The 16765-nt window shown below is 52.5% G+C and overlaps 1 protein-coding gene and 1 long non-coding RNA gene across 3 annotated transcripts; one reads left to right on the top strand and one right to left on the bottom strand.

Moving 5' to 3' along the window:
* Positions 1 to 302: 302 nt before the first annotated feature.
* Positions 303 to 3634, bottom strand: Cd63 (CD63 molecule). 2 transcript variants are annotated; one of them, XM_041672163.1, is made up of 8 exons: positions 3612 to 3634; positions 2585 to 2661; positions 1468 to 1656; positions 1237 to 1311; positions 1053 to 1148; positions 814 to 954; positions 558 to 641; positions 303 to 458 (listed from the first exon to the last, which is right to left on the bottom strand). In XM_041672163.1, the coding sequence occupies exons 2-8, from the start codon at positions 2648 to 2650 to the stop codon at positions 393 to 395; spliced, it is 717 nt and encodes a 238-aa protein (XP_041528097.1). In that variant the 5' UTR covers positions 2651 to 2661; positions 3612 to 3634; the 3' UTR covers positions 303 to 392. The 2 variants fall into 2 exon arrangements, with proteins under 2 accessions (XP_041528097.1, XP_041528087.1); XM_041672153.1 differs by lacking the exon at positions 3612 to 3634 and adding an exon at positions 3210 to 3307.
* Positions 3635 to 8334: 4700 nt separating this feature from the next.
* Positions 8335 to 14616, top strand: LOC121456116. The gene is made up of 3 exons (XR_005975591.1): positions 8335 to 8393; positions 11267 to 11481; positions 14330 to 14616. It is a non-coding gene; the product is annotated as an uncharacterized LOC121456116 (long non-coding RNA).
* The last annotated feature ends 2149 nt before the right edge of the window (positions 14617 to 16765 follow it).

Here is a 16765-nt window from a genome sequence, read left to right as displayed (position 1 = left end):
TGGGCCAGACTTTACCATGTAGGCCCTGTGTGGAAAAATCCCTTGGTCTTATGCAGGATAGGGCCTCGTTAATGCTCTAGGAACACTGAAGACCAGCAGACAACACAAAACAGGGCTCAGAGAGGGGACACTGGCACCTCCTCCTCTGGCCCCCACTTCTCCCATGGCCAAACCAGCCAACACTAACAAAAGACTCCTTTCCCAAAACCCCCTAAATATGCCTGCCTATTCCCTGGGCAGGAACTGGGAGAAGGAAAAGGAAGGGACCATCCTTCATTCTAAGATAAACTGAGAACATCTCCTTTTCAGGTCTGAAAAAATAATCCGTTTAATTGAAAAACCTGGAGAATCCACTCCCTTAGATGAAAAGACAGAAGAGATCAGACCCCCCCCTACATTACTTCATAGCCACTTCGGATACTTTTCACCAGACAGCAGGAGAAGATGATTCCCAGGACCTAAAAGGAAAGATGGAGATGAAGTTTGGGGAGCTTCCCCAAACCCATCCAAGGGCCACTCTGCCCAGGCTCCCCAGATGCCCTGCACGTGTTCCTCACCTCCACAAAAGCAATACCCAGGGCTGCCGCAGCCACCAGCAATATATTCTTCCTCAGTTCAGCCCCCATGCTCGGGACGCAGCCCTGAGGGAAAAGCAAGCATGAATACCAAGAGAAAGAGACGTCCTACCTCCCTCCTATTCCATCTCCCAGCCCTCTTCTCCCTGGAGCTCAGCCCCAGCCCTGATCCCGTAAGCCTCTCTCCTGCCTCCTTGAACATTTCCCAAGTTTCCCAGGTCTAATGTCTTCTCCCTACCTGAGTATGGATCGTGGATAACTTGAAGTCAGTCCCACAGCCCACAGTGACGTTGACGCAGCAGGAATCGGGGACTCGGTCCTTGGCCATCCCAGGGACAGTCTCCCAGTCTGTGTAGTTATTAGCCCCACAGCAGTTAAACTAGGAGAATGGGGAAGGGAGGGAGGAAAGCTGCTCAATCAAGCCAGAGATGAGAACCTTCCATCCCCACTGTCCCTCTCCCCGGCCTTCCCACTCACTCGCTGCTGCCACCCGTCCAGAACCGAGGCTGTTCTGTTGTCTTTCAGGTAATTCTGCATCTGCTTCTGGAAGCTCCTACTGAACTCTGACTCCACCTACGAGGAGGAAAGCATGTCGGAGAGAGAATTCAGGCCCTGGAGTCCCAGGGTGACCCGAGCCAGGGCTCCCCTGTTCCCGGCTTACCTTGTCTCTGAACACGTATCCAGCAATGGCCACGGCCACCTCCACAAGCACGATGAGAGACAGGAAGACGGCGAACTGCAGAAGCACAGGGCAGGTGTCGGGTTTGGCGTCTGGATCTAAGAGGCTTGTTCTGACCCAGTCAATTCCTGGTGCTCCTCACCCACCCACCCACCTCACCACAAAAATGCCCTGCGGCCGTCACAGGAGTCACGCTGTCCCCCCGTCACTCACTGTAATCATAAGACAGGAATTCTCCTTGCAGGCCCCACAGCAGCCCACAAAGGCCACCAGGAAGAGGAAGGCGCCCACTGCAATGATGACCACAGGCAGCAGGGAGGCTGGCGTGGTCTCCTGGCTGATGGTCTGATTCAAGAAAACCTGAGCTGCCACACCAACGGCGATCAATCCCACGGCACAGGCCTGGGGGGAAAAGGTGGGTTTGGTCAGATCCTCGCCCTCACACCTGATCTCCACCCAGTTTTTTTGTTTGTTTGTTTGTTTTGTTTTGTTTTGTTTAGAAATAGGGTTTCTTTGTGTAACAGTTCTGTTCAGTCCTGGAACTCGCTCTGTGGACCAGGCTGGCCTCGAAATCACAGAGATCCACCTGCCTCTGCGTCCCCAGTGCTGGGATTAAAGGCGTGCACCACCACCGCCTGTCCCAGAAAGCAGACTGTGAAGGGAGCCCTGACTGTAAAGAAGGCAGTCTGCCCATCTGTGCCCCACAGGGAAGGCTGGGAAGTTGTTCAAGACACTCGGGGAAGGGGGATCAGGTGTCACGCCTTCCTGTAAATGGCTCTTCACACGGGAGGACTCTCAGGTAGACTCTCTCCAGAACTGCCCCCTCACTCCAGTGACTAAGGTCCTAGGGCCAGCTAGGCCAGGCAGAAAGAGGGGGGTAAGAGTGGCCCCACTCAGAACAAACACTAGCTTCTCAAGCCAGGAGCAAAAGAAAGTGGGCTGAGCCTTTCCTTCCCCCCACCTCCATGAGAGGGTAGAGAAGAGAGATGAATACACAGGGTGGGGATTGGGGTAGCCCCGTGGCGATACCATCAGACCGTTGGCAGGTTGCCCCACTACCCCATATCACAAATGGTTGGGTCACCAGACAGGAAGGGCCAGGAGGGGGTTGAGCGGGGGTGCTGCCCATCTAGGGTGGCCATTCTCTGTCCAAACTCTCCTCCGAGGTCCCGGAAAGCCAGCGGGAAAGGGGTGCGTTCTGCCCTGGGCCATTTCTTCGGCCTTTCCTTCCACATCTGGCCTCCAGCTGCCTCCGTTCCTGGGTCCCTCACCCCTCATGGCTCCGGCTCCAAGACTCCCCGCACCCCGTCCCTCTGCCCCCACTACTCACGCAGAAGGCCAGCAGAAGAACGTAGAGCAAGAACTTGACACACTTCATTCCTCCTTCCACCGCCATGGCTGCTGGGCCTGGGGCCGCAGAAAGCACAGGGATCGGATCAGGCCGAGTGGGCACCGGCTCGGCAGCTCCCCACCGGCCCTCGCAGCCTTCCCTGCGCGGCCCCCACCGCGGCCCTTCCCACCCGGAAACCCGCGCTCAGATCCACGTCTCCCTGTCCCCTCCGCGCGGCGGCCGCACGGGGGGGGGGGGGGGGCCCTCAGCGAGCGGGACCTCGGGATCCCAGGACGCACGGAGGGCGCGGCCGGGCACCGTGCAGACCTCGACCCCGGCGGCCGCCCGCCGCACCGCAGCCGGTCCTTCCTGCGCCGGATCCGGACTGCGACCCCCGCCGGCCGCCGCCCAGCGCCGAAGCCTGCGATCGGCAGGCCGCGACCCCGGAGCCGCCAGGGCCTCCCCTCCCCGGGGGGTGGCGCGCCTGGCGCCCCGCGGGCGTCGCCAACTTCGAGGCAAAGTTGCTCGAGGGCCCGGGCGAGCAGCCGGCTGCTCGCGGGCGGCTGGGCGCGCGTCCCCCCGGGGCGTCCCCGGGGGCCTTCGGCACCCGCGGCCCCGGCCTCACCTGCGCTCCCCGACGTCGCACGCTGCTCTCCGGCCGCGGGTCAGCCGCTGTCTCCCCGCCTGCGCCCCCCGCTCGCGCCCCGCCTGCCGCGCGGCCCCGCCCCGGCTCCAGCCAGCCCCCTCCCCCGCGGGGTGGCCGCCAGCCTCCCTCGTGACGCGGGAACAGCTGCGGCCTGAGTCACCGGGGCTGGCGGGCGAGGGGGAGGCGAGCCCCCCGCCCGGGCAGGGCCACGTGGCCCCTACCGGGAAAACCCGAACCGGGCGCCGGACCCCAGGCTTCCCGGGGGCCCCCAGAGGACGGAGGGGCCGCCCAGAGTTGCCCAGAGGCAGAGACGCGGCCAAGTGTCAAAATGGCCTTCGGCCGACTGCAACCCCCACCGTGAGTGTCACGAGAGCCACGCACCTCCCGCTCCGTCCCGGTTCGAGCCCCCGCCCCCATCCCCGAGCCCGCGGAGAGCGGTGCATTGGGTGGGGCTAAACACTTCCAGAAAGCCCCTGGCTTCCCGTCCCAGCAGTCTCCCAGCATTCTAGACTAGGGTGTTCTGGTCCCAACTTCTCCATTTTCTGGGACTCCTGGGCTGAGGAAACCGGAGGAAGCCCTTGCCTTGAGCCGGTCCACAAATCAATTACAACACGTCAGAGCCTGAGCCCTCCTTCTGGGAAAAGATTAATAAAGTCTGCTCTCCCTAGCTCCTGAGTCAGCCAGTGGTGATGTGAGAAAGGGCACCAAGGCTAGCAAGGCGGTTGTCGAATAAACTTCCCCCTTTGTTCCTCTTCTCATCAGAAAATGGGAAAGCTTTAATCACGCCCTTATCCCCAGCACTCGGGAGGCAGAGGCAGGCGGATCTCTGTGAGTTCGAGGCCAGCCTGGTCTACAAGAGCTAGTTCCAGGACAGGAACCAAAAGCTACAGAGAAACCCCGTCTCGGAAAATCAAAAAAAAAAAAAAAAAAAAAAAAAAAGGAAAAGAAAAAAGAAAAACCCTGTCTCGAAAAAAAAAAACAAAAACAAAACAGGCTCCAAAGCTACTGAGAAACCTTATCTTGAAAAACAAAGAAGGAAGGGAGGGAGAAAGAGAGGTAGGGAGGGGGAAGGGAGAAAGAAAGAATTAGAACTCAAGGCTTTCTCAGGCCCCACGTTGGGCACCAAAATGTAGTTTTTTGGTTTTTTTAATTCTTTATATTTTGCACTTTGGAGACCCACAACTCAACTCCAAATAAATATACAACGACTCATTATTCTTTCTTTTTTTTTTTTTTTTTTTTTTTTGGTTTTTCGAGACAGGGTTTCTCTGTGGCTTTGGAGCCTGTCCTGTAACTAGCTCTGTAGACCAGGCTGGTCTCGAACTCACAGAGATTCACCTGCCTCTGCCTCCCGAGTGCTGGGATTAAAGGTGTGCGCCACCAACGCCCGGCTCATTATTCTTTCTTATGAATGCCTGGCCTTAGCTTGACTTGTTTCTAGCTCGTGTGTGTGTGTGTGTGTGTGTGTGTGTGTGTGTGTGTGTGTCACTAAATTGTTCAGGATGATTTTGAATTTCTTAAATTATTCCATCTATCTTTTTTTTTTTTTTTTTGGATTTTCGAGACAGGGTTTCTCCGTAGCTTTTTGGTTCCTGTCCTGGCATTAGCTCTTGTAGACCAGGTTGGCCTCGAACTCACAGAGATCCACCTGCCTCTGCCTCCCAAGTGCTGGGATTAAAGGTGTGTGTCACCACCGCCTGGTTTCCATCTATCTTTTGTTTTCGGACTTTTATCTTTATCCTGTATACCTTTCTTTTCTTCTTACTCCAAGGCTTGCTGTGTAGCTGGGTGGCTGGCCCCTGGAGTCCTCCCTCCCTGCTCCCTGTTCCCGCTCCTCAATCTTCCATCTTCCCGGATTTCCCCTATTCATTCTCTTTCCTTGCCAGCTCCACCTAACTTTCTCCTGCCTTGCTTTTGGCCATTCAGCTCTTTATTAAATCAATCAGATGTTTTAGGCAGGCAAAGTAACACAGCTTCACAGAGTGAAACAAATACAATCATAAAAGAGTACAACACATCTTTCCACAGCATAAACAAATGTAACACACCTTAAAATAAGGCGTCCTTTCCTGACCTCACATCGCACCGTACATAGACATACGCTGCACATACAGAGAAAGGTAACATGCATGAAAACAGACAGACCTGGAGGTCTCTCAAAGACAGGCATCATAAGAGAAGATGGTAGTAAATGCAGGATTATTGTTAGGGGTGTGGAAGGGAAAAGAAAACAGAGGATGACTAAGAGGGAATAACGGGGCCAGAGAGATGGTTTGGTGTCTAAGAGCACGGACTGCGCTTCCAGAAGACCCAGGTTCAATTCTCAGCACCCACATGACAGCTCACAACTGTCTGTAACTCCAGGAGCTCCCACCCTCACATAGACATATATACAGGCAAAAACATCAATAAAATTAAGAATAAAAGAGAGGGAATAGCAGGGATAAATAGTCCTGTATGGGAATGTCATAAAGCCAGGCAGGGGCAGTGGACCCACACTTGGCAGGCAGAGATAGACGGATCTCTGAGAGTTCGACGCCAGCCTTGCCTACAGAGTGAGTTCCAAGACAGCCAGAACTACTCAGAGAAACCCTGTCTCAAGAGAGAGAGAGAGAGAGAGAGAGAGAGAGAGAGAGAGAAGAGAGAAGTGTCATAATGAAGCCCCTGAGAATGCTGCCTCATCCAGCACAGAGCGTGCCCTGGAGAGCTGACTGGGCTGGTGAGGGATGAAGAAAGTACAGACACATGGACAGAGAAGCCGGCACCGGGTGGAGCATGTGTGTTTTCTGAAGGAGAAGCACTCCACACATTTACTGTGTTTGCTGAACAGTGACATGAGAAGGGGTGGGAGCCTTCTGTAGGGAGCGGCCTCGGGCTGTAAACAACAGGTAGGAGGAAGCTTCTGTCTGATGCTTTCTGTGAACTCAGTCAGCATCCACATAGGAATCCGAGGAGGGCTTCGCGGATTCCCGGAGAAGACCGGGAGAAGCTTTGCTGATTCCTCTGGGTCTGTGGCACTGGAGTCTTTAATACAGCTGTGGTCACATTCCTCGGGACTTCATCTGCCCTGACACATTGACTCAGGGCTCACTTCACTTCCCACACAATGTAAGCCCACTGGAAAGGAAAATGCAAAGATAAGGCTGGGCTGGGCTGGGCCGAGAAGCAGTGGCCAGAATTACGTCCTCCCAGAAGAGTACACCAAGCACATTAGAGACCTGGCTCTCCCTCATCACCGCAGGATATGGAGGAGAAGTCAAGATGCCTTAGAAAAGAGTATTCATGGGTTTTCTTATTGTGCTTCTACCAGAAGCCAGGCCTGTACCGGGCACAGGGCAGCAAGGACAGAAAGAGAGCTGGTCTGTCCTCTGCCATGTTCTATGCACACTGAAGGAGGGTAGAAACTCCTGGTGAGCCACAAGAGCTCTGGGGGAGAGTGGACTCCAAGGTGAGTAGGATTCTCCAAGGTAAACTTGTTGAATAAAAGGGAGACTCTCAGCTTCGGGGATGGGGAGTGAGAATTAGCCATCAGCAGTTCATCAGGCTTGGAGCGAGGCAGAGGGGGGGCTCTCAGTGGTGACCACGTGTTTATCATGTTCAGGGCCCTGGGTTCCATCTCTATCAATGCAAAAAAAATTAAAATAAAATTTTCTAGCTTTGATAGTGATATGATAATGCAGGAAAATTCGTCTAACTCTTTGAAGGTGCATGCTAGAATATGGAAGGGTGCCACATCACGCCTGAACTGTGTTTGGAATACTGGGAGACAATAAACGAAGCTGAAAGATGAAGAGTAACAGGATGGTGAGTTCTATTACTAGTTATCACTAGTCCCCTCACCCAAGGCCACTTCAGGTATGTCCCAAAGGCAAACACAATGGGACGGAGGGTAATGGGAAGCCCTTGAAAAGGTAGCATGAGCCTAGAGATTGGGCTTACAACACTGGGGTGATAGCCACCATCCACAGGGCAGCAGTCAGGAAAGGAGACCTCACCTAACTTAAGAAGCTCCAGACTGGTATCCGGGTGGCCACATCCTACCAGAGGTTGGATGTGAAGCTCAGGAGACAAGGGACAGTCTAGAAACAAAAGCCAATGCGTCCGAGCCACTCCAGAATCTCCTGAGTGCAGCAGCTCAGAGACAGCCTGGATAACATATCAAGAACCGTTTCCTAAAGATTAGTTCATCTACAAATGGGTGGGCAAGAAGGAAGAAAGAGAGCCTCTGGAAGGCTTTACGCTTAAAAAACACATGGGTGTGGACCGGGGAGATAGCTTACTCAATAAAGTGCTTGCTGATCCTCCCCACACGCCTCCACACCTGTGCACACGCCTCCACACCTGTGCACACGCCTCCACACCTGTGCAACACCTCCACACCCGTGCAACACCTCCACACCCGTGCAACACCTCCACACCCATTCAATACCTCCACACCCTTGCACACACCTCTACATCCATGCAACACCTCCACACCTGTGCAACACCTCCACACCCATGCACACACACAGAGGAAACAGAAACTGGTCGAAGTAGCCAGTAAAAGGACTAAAAGCGAGAGGTTGGGTCTCTTCACTATGCCAAACTTCGTGCCAAGAACCTTCCCCAGCTCACTAAGAATTAATCATCGCAACAGCCCTTTAGGTCAATATTGTCTTTCCTGTCTTACAGTTATTTATAGTGTGTGTGTGGAGGTCAGAGGACGACTTACAGGAGTCATTTCTCCTTCCATCCCGTGGTCTTCCGGCTCTTTTCTGTCTTAGAGATAAGGAAACTGGCGTGACCACATAAACTAACATTCCCAGAGTCAGTTAGGACAGTCTTCGAATTTTTCGTTTGCTTTTTTGTTTCATCTATTTATCTCTTTCTTCCTTTCTTTTTTTTCTTTTTCTTTCCTTTTCTTTCTTCCTTCCTTTCTTTCCTTTTTAAAGACAGGGTCTCCGGCTGTCCTGGAACTCAGTATGTAGACCATACCGGCCTCAAATTCACAGAGATACACCCTGCCTCTTGAGTGCAGGGACTAAAGGTGATTGCCACACACACCACCTATCTTGGAATTTGAACCCAGATCACAAAAGAGAGAATGGGAGCATTGCCCAGGAAAGGAGACGGCACCCAGGCAGAACGCTCCAGCCTGTCACACCGTAGATGAACCCCACAAAGGTGAGAGCTGTGGAACTCTAAAGCCTGTGCTTTTCCCCCCCTCTCACAGGAGACAACAAGAGAGGAGAGAGAGCAGGAGGAAGCTCACAGAACCGCGGGAGCCACGAGTGCCAGACAGTGCGGGGAGAGAGGTCAACTTAGGTGAGCAGCAAGAGGTGGCCATTAGGCGGTGCGGTGTCCTGAACTGCCTCAGGGATACTTCTGGGACCCGGGAGCAAGAGGAAGAACTGGGCACAGATGGATGAGCAGGGGAGATCTGGCATGAGGATGAAGAGAATCACCTACCACCACCCAGGGGGATGCCACGGGAAGGGCTAGGGCAAACTGTAGCAAATACACAGTTGGGGAAACAGGAGAAAGCTAGGAAGACCCAGAGATGACCCAGGAACTGGGTGGGGGAGGTGGGAACCCGGTAGTCATCAGAGCCTCTTCGGGGTCAATGTGATAGTACAGTGGGGTGCTGGGTATGAGGGAAGAGGAAGTGTGTTTACGGATGTTCAGTGAAGGAAGATGAAAACTCTGGAGAGATGGCTCAGCGGTTAAGCTCACTGGCTGCCCTTACAGTGAGCCCACGTTTGCTTCCCAGCACCTAGAGAGAAGCTCACAATTGTCTGTAACCCCAGTCCCAGAGGATCCAATACCTCTTCTCAACTCCCCGGGCTCTATACACACAGCACAAACACACACACTCAGGCACACAGAATCCCAGGCCATTCCCTGCACAGCTCTCCAGTCCGACACAGAACCGCTCTTGTGCCAGTGCTGAATGCATCCCTGAGGGGAGCATACCCCACAGAGGGTCCGCCGCTCTGCTCTGTGGGTTGGTTGAGTCTGGGGACTTGGAGGGAACTCTGGTGGCCAACTGTGCCTGTTCCCATTGTTTCACAGGCTATAGATGGCTGTGTTACCCAAGAGGACACATTGCCCAATCCCCTGTGTCCTCACTGTGAGCTAGTCGCTCAGAATCAACCTGCTGGTAAAAGTAGGGGTGTCGTGCCTGTCCCCAGCAGGATGCTCCCCGAGGTAGACGCCCCTGACACCCTGTTCTGTCAACTCCAGTCTAGCAGAAGGAGAGCAACTCACCCTCTCAGCTCCCGAGGCAGTTCTGAGGCTCACAGAAGGAATGCAGAGGGCTGACTTTCTTCCTTAAGACAGCAAGGCTAGGGCTCCAGTTCAGTCCAGCAGGAAAGTGCTTATCTTGCATGCCTGAGGCCCAAGGTTCAATCTCCAGCACTAATGAGAAGAAGCTAAGGGGCAGGGATGTGGCTTGGCTGGTAGAGTGCTTGCCAGTCATGCGTGAAGGCCTAAGTTCAACCCACAGCCCGGCACAAACTAGACACGGTGGCGTGGCACAAGGCTGTAATCCTGGAATTCAGGAGATGGAGGCAAGGGGACCAGAATTTAGAGGTCCTCCTCATCTACAAGGAGACTCTCTGACCAGTCTGGGCAACTTGAGACTCTGCCTCAAAAAGAAAATAAAGGCTTTGTATTATTATTTTTATTATTATTATTATTATCATTGGGTTTTGTTTGTTTGTTTGTTTGTTTTGAGACAGGGTCTCACTCTGTAGCTCAGGCTATCCTGAAACTCACTATGTAGACCAGGCTGGCCTCCAACTCATAGAAGTCTGACTGTCCCTGCCTTCCAAGTGCTAGGATTTAAAGATGTGTACCACTATGCCTGGCATATTATCTTTGGACTTATGGGAATTAAAATAACTTTGTCTACCTGCCAGGTGGTGGTGCCCAGCACTCCAGGAGGCTAAGGCAGGCAGATCTCTGTGAGTTCGAGGTCAGTCTGTCCTACAAAGGTAGTTCCAGGGCAGTCAAGGCTACACAGAGAAACCCTGTCTCAAAAAACCAAAGTAATGATGATAATAACAACAATAATAATATTAAAAGATAACTTAGCTTTGATGGACTAGAGAGGTGACTCAGTGGCTCTCCCAGAGAACCTGTGTTCAGCCCACAGCACTCATATCGGGGATCTGACACCTTTTTCTGACTTCTGTGGGCATCTTCATGTTTCTCCTGAGACAGGGCAGAGGTGAGCATGAAATATTAAGACAGAAGCAAAGCTAGGGGGTTGCTGGTTACCTCATGAGTCGAATCCTTGGGACCGAAAGCCAAAACCCTAGGCAGGGGCCGAGGAAAAACTCATTCACTCGCTCATTCCAAGTATTAAAAACTAAGTTATAGCTGAGCGGTGGCGCCTTTAATCCCAGCACTCAGGAGGAAGAGGCTGGGGGATCTCTGTGAGTTCGAGGCCACCCAGACCTACAGAGCAAGTTCCAGGACAGCAAGCGCTGTTACACAGAGAAACCCTGTCTTGGAAAACAAAAACAAAACTAAATGACTCTAGTCTTAGAACTGTATGGAAATGAGTAGGACCCGGTCCTACCTTGAAGACACTACAGGCAGAACTGGGGAGGTAGCTTGACTGTTAAGAGCACTGGCTGCTCTTCTAAAGGACCAGAGTTCAGTTCCTAGCACCCACATGGTAGCTTAGGACTGTTAACTCTAGCTCTAAGGGATCTGGCGCCCTCTTCTGGCCTCCCTGGCACAAGGCACACATGCAGCGCACAAACATACATTCAGGAAAGATACTTATACACACAAAATACAAACAAATCTTTAAAAAAAAAAAAAAGGAGGGGGGCCTGGGGAGATGGCTCAGAGGTTAAGAGCACTGGCTGCTCTTCCAGAGGTCCTGAGTTCAATTCCCAGCAACCACATGGTGACTCACAACCATCTATGAGACCTGGTGCCCTCTTCTGGTAGGCAGGCATACATGCACACAGAACATTGTATACATAATAAAGAAATAATTTTTAAAAATCTTTAAAAAAAAGAAAAACTAAATATGGTTACAGCCCGCTGACACAGATAAAACTACAGTGTGGTGATGTCTACAACGCCGAGAGGCCCCGGATGTCTACAACGCCGAGAGGCCCCGGATGTCTACAACGCCGAGAGGCCCCGGATGTCTACAACGCCGAGAGGCCCCGGATGTCTACAACGCCGAGAGGCCCCGGATGTCTACAACGCCGAGAGGCCCCGGATCCTGGGAGCTGCCCAGCACAGCACGGTGGGTGCAGGAGAGTAGCAAGGTACCTAAGATAGGCTAGGGGGTGGTGGGTGGCACATACCAGGGGACAGAGGTAAAGAGATGTCTGTGTGCAAGGCCCAGGACAGCCAGAGCTACCTAATGAGAGCCTGTTTCAAAAACAAACCAACTGAAGGTGTATGCCAAAAAACCGAGGGCTTCGTAAAGGGCCCACTGGGTGCTGCTCTCCACCCAGTCACGCCTCTTACAGGGGGCAGTACTGCAACAAGCCGGCCAACAACGAAGAGAAGTATCCGGATTAGAATGGGTAAAGAATGCTAGCAATGCCCAAGCCGATTCTCTGATCCTCCTCACACCCTCAACACACACACACACACACACACACACACCACACACCACACACACACACACCACACACACACACACCACACACCACACACACACACACACCACACACGCCACACACACACGCACACCACACACCACACACACACACACCACACACACGCCACACACACACGCCACACACACACGCACACACACGCCACACACACACCACACACACACACGCCACACACACGCCACACACACACACCACACACACACCACACACACACACCACACACACACACGCCACACACACCACACACACACACGCCACACACACCACACACACACACACCACACACACACGCCACACATGCCACACACACACACACACACTCACACGCCACACACACACACCACACACACCACACACACTCACATGCCACACACACACACGCCACACACACACACACACACACACCACACACACACGCACACACACATACACACACTCACACGCCACACATGCCACACACACACACACCACACACACACACCACACACACACGCCACACACACACACCACACACACACGCCACACACACACGCCACACACACCACACATACCACACACACACACCACACACACTCACACCACACACACCCACACGCCACACACACCACACACACACACCACACACACCACACACACACACCACACACACACACCACACACACACACACCACACACACCACACACACACACGCCACACTCACACGCCACACACCACACACACACACCACACACACACACACTCACACGCCACACACACACGCCACACACACACACGCCACACACACACACGCCACACACACACACTCACACACACACACACACACACGCGCCATCCTCTTCTGGGCAACCACGTTGATCTTTGCACCCATGGACTCTCTTGACTTCCCTCTGAGATAGGATTTCCTTGGAATTCTCTTCCTGCCACCCTCTCGCCAGCTTCCCTCATCTGACAGCTCAGGTTGCGCTTTGTCGGTGCCTGGTGCCTGTCTCAGCCCATCTGCCAGCTTTTCCACGTCCCTGGAAGGGTAAACATTGAGCGCAGAACCCCTCCTTTTCTTAGACCGGGAACATGGCGCCCCCTGCTGGAAGGCCCCTTCTGGCCCCGAAGTTAGGATTTCAAGGCCCTGAAGAGGGAACCACCCCGAAAGAAATACACAGGAAAAAAAAAAAAAAGGTGGGGAGGCCTGGAAAAACCAAGAGTGAAAAGCAAAGGGCACAATTGGAGGGCTGACATTCCCTAAGGTTAGAGAAGATTGGTTGGAATTCGGAGACGGTTCTTCTCTGAGGGGCTGGAGGCAAAGGAAACCATCACCCCTAGTGATTCTTACATTCTCCAAAGTGTGCTATGCCTATATGTGCTATACCGGCCACCGCTACAGCCCCTAGCACAAACTCTTTGGATCCCTTCTCCCAGCCCCCAGCTTCTCTTAGAGAAACTAAAGTTAGCGGGGCTGCCAAGGGACGCAGGCAAGATAAGTACAGGGTTTGGGGAACATGATATGGGCAGGGTCAATAATTACACAGTAAGGTCCTCTTGGGGACTGCAGGGTTGTGGCCAGCGGCTTTGGAAGGGTCCACTCCTGTAGCAAACTACCCCAGCCACAAAGAGCCCGAAAGAGAGTCGACAGTTAGGGACGCCCTCTCCCCTGAACTACAATTCAATCATCCCATCCCTCCTCACCCACCCCAAAAAAGCCAAGGAATAAAGTCGTTAACCCCGAAGGTGAGGCCTTGGGACCAAAAAGTGAGAGGAGATTGGAGCAGGGAACCCCGTCTACCACCGTGACCTGACCCTGCCTAACCTCAGAAGCTAAACAGGGTAGGACCTTGGGGAAATTCTCTGTGAGGTGGGTCCCCGGGGAGGGGGCTGCATGGCTGGGAAACATTACAGTCCCCGTCTTCGTGGCAGCACCTCGGAGCACAGCCTCGGCCTCGAACACTGGCCACTGGCGACAGAATCCTTGTTTTTAAGGTTGTTAGCAGACCGCATACCCTAGAAAGCACTTGGGTCCCTCTGTCAGGTCCTGCCCCTTGGTTCAGCGAAGCTGCGGTCCCTTCTTCTCACCACCAGCTCACAGTCTTCAAACTTCAACACCAGCCTCAAGCCCCCACCCACATTTGCTATGAACTAGTCAGAAACTTGAAGGAGGTGGACCTGAAGGATGCCAGGATTGGGCTAGGAGAGTGGGCGCCCTGTAGTAGGAAGGCAGTTACCAGGGAGACCAGGACAGTGGGCTGGGACCCGAGCCAGGGTTGGCACTTACTGGGATAAGCAAAGGGTGGTTGGTTGCTTGCTTGGTTGCTTGGTTGTTTGATGAAAAGGTCTCTCTAAGTAGACTGGGCTGACCTTGACTTGTAGCGACCGCCCTGCCTCAGCCTCTAGACTGTTCTAGACAGGCCTGAGCTTTTACGCCAGCAAGCCAAAGTCTTAATGTTCCGCTTTCTTCTAACTCCTTTCCTACGTAGCAACCAGCGCCCCTCCTTGTGACTGGGTCTGGGGGCAGCTGGAGTGCTGAAGCTCCGAAAAGAAACCTTAGAAGAATCATCCCAAGGGACCAGGCCTGAGAGAAGTCAAAGAAAGAGTGAATCTAGGAGGCGTTGGAGAACGGACAAGGCTTACGGTATTTCAGAACTTCGACTGACGGTGCTGTTCACCGGTCCAGCGGTTGCCGACCTGGGTTCGGGGTTGGGGAACGTACTTTGGGACTTCAAATCCAAAGGGCAAAATATCAAAAAACAAACAAACAAAAAACAAAAACAAACAAACAAAAAAAAAACCCACGCTGGATTGTCATTTCGTATTATTCCACCAGAGGGCAGGATTGTCCACTTAATGAATGACCTGCAGTCTAGCGACGGCGCCGAAATCTGCCTGGTTTCAGCCTCCCGGGTTATTTGGCCACAACAACCCCTTGTGGACACAAATACACAGTTTCTTCACACACCACCACCCCCTGCCCAGCTCTCACCAGGTTCCCTCACTAAGGTTCATTCAAACCTTTTAGTCAAAGCAGCTAAGGAATACATTAGTGAAAAGGGCCCTGCTCTGTTCGGTGTCACCAAGCGAGGGTTACAAGCAGAGGAAGGGATGATGACCAACTCTATTAGAATGGTGTGTCAGACCTTCAATCCTCATAGTGTTTCAAAACAGCTGTTGTAGTGTTATTCCCATCTTACAAAGAACTCTAAGATTGAAAAAATTAAAAAAAAAAAAAGAACTCTAAGGTGTAAAGGGGTTTAATAACTTGGGCTGGCAAGATGACTGGGCAGGTAAAGGAGTTTGCCACCAAGCCTGAAGAACTGACTTTGATCCCAGGGACCCACATGGTGGAAAGAGAGAACTTACTCCAGAAAGTTATTGTGACTCATGTTGCTACTATGTGCGCTCGAGTCTCACTCACACACACACACACACACATGCACGCACGCACGCACGCACACACACAAGTTCACACAGCCAGAAAGGGAGGTTGCGTAGACACAGGCAGCCTAGCTCTAGTAGAAGCTGTTTGAAGGAAAGGCCTGCTGACCGATTTCTCAAAATTCTCGTCCGTACTGAGACCTAAGAAAAGAGTAAATCTGGCCAAGAGATTTGGTCCCTGTGTGCTAGGGACCAAGCCTTGACAGGCTAAGTGCTCACACGCCATGCTGAGCTCCTGAGTTCCAGCTGAGAAGTTGTTCTGTGGAGACAGCTCAGATGATAGGACTGGAATGCTACACCCATGTAGCCGAGGTGTCTCAGGTTCTCCGGACTGGAGCGATAGCTGGTATCGTGTACCTGTGTACCTAATGTCTGCTGCTTGGAGAAAGGGGCTAAATCTTAGCATCTCACTTGTCTTTGCATCTCCCACTAGATGCGCGTTTGATGGGGAAGTGAGAGGTGTGTTCGCTAAAGAAACAGAAAGAGGTGGCACCATTTCTGCTGTCAAAGTGTTTGCGGGGGTGTTTGTTTTTTTTTTTTTTTTTTTTCAGACACGGGGTCTCTCTCTGTCACCTTGGCTGTCCTGGAACTCACTCTGTAGACCAGGCTGACCTCAAACTCACAGAGATCTGCCTGTCTCTGTCTCCCAAGTGCTAGGATTAAAGGCATGACTCACCATGCCCAGTTTATGATATTTTATTGGGTTTTGATTCTGGAAAGGAAACCAAAAGCTTTCTTCTTGGCCTAAGAATCCCAATAGTGAGTTTTATACTTTTTATATTTATTTAAGTTTTTTGTGATGGGCCTTCCTACCAGAGTTTATTCATTTTTTTATTAGTGAGCCATACATGACATGGCAGAGGAGCAAGCCCCAAGCCCCAAACACTTTCAGTTTGCCAAGGGATCTCCAGAGACACAGGGCAAGGCGTGTCTAAGCAAAGAGCTCTCTCAGGGCTGAGGCAGGAGGATAGCCGAGTTTGAGGCCAGCCTGGGATACATTTGAGACGCTGCCTCAAAGAAGAAAACGAGGATGGGGAAACGGGAAACGGAGTGAGAGGAGTTTAGGGGAGAGGGAGAGAAAGAGAAACTGAGGTCTGGGGAAAGTTACCCAGCACTAGTGACCACCTTGAAGCCCTTTTATCACTTGGCATCCTTCCTTCTTCTGTCCTGCTGTCTGGCTATGCTTGGGGTCACACCTGAAGACTAAGGCTGGTCCCTTGCAGCTCGCTGGCTCCACTCACGCATCTGCTGCATATAGACCTCTCCCACCCTGATGCCTTTAACTTCAAGCTCTTTTTCATACATGTAAAACAAAGGCATGACTGGGAACGCAGGGGTCCAGATTTCAAGCACCACTTTCAAGTCCTGTCTCATCTCTTTCCCCCTTGGCTCTCACCCGGTCCAGCCCGGTCACTCCCTTTGTTCCATTAAACCCCACTTTCACGCTCACGGCTCTCCCCGTTAGTTTTCTTCCTATCTCA

Source organism: Microtus oregoni, unplaced genomic scaffold (genome assembly GCF_018167655.1).
Source record: "Microtus oregoni isolate MIOR12 unplaced genomic scaffold, Mior012 000001F_ref0000356, whole genome shotgun sequence".
Taxonomy (NCBI): Eukaryota; Metazoa; Chordata; class Mammalia; order Rodentia; family Cricetidae; genus Microtus; species Microtus oregoni.
The sequence above is the reverse complement of the archived record's forward strand: the minus strand, read 5'-3'. Positions and strand labels throughout refer to the sequence as shown.

Bases quoted from the DNA above. Each gene is read 5' to 3' on its own strand.
- Cd63 (XM_041672163.1), bottom strand. From the start codon at position 2,650: ATGGCGGTGGAAGGAGGAATGAAGTGTGTCAAGTTCTTGCTCTACGTT. The intron at 1,657-2,584 runs GTGAGTAGTGGG...TTTTCCCCCCAG, and splicing joins TTCTTCTGCTGGCCTTCTGC to GCCTGTGCCGTGGGATTGAT. The intron at 1,312-1,467 runs GTGAGTGACGGG...GTGCTTCTGCAG, and splicing joins ATTCCTGTCTTATGATTACA to TTCGCCGTCTTCCTGTCTCT.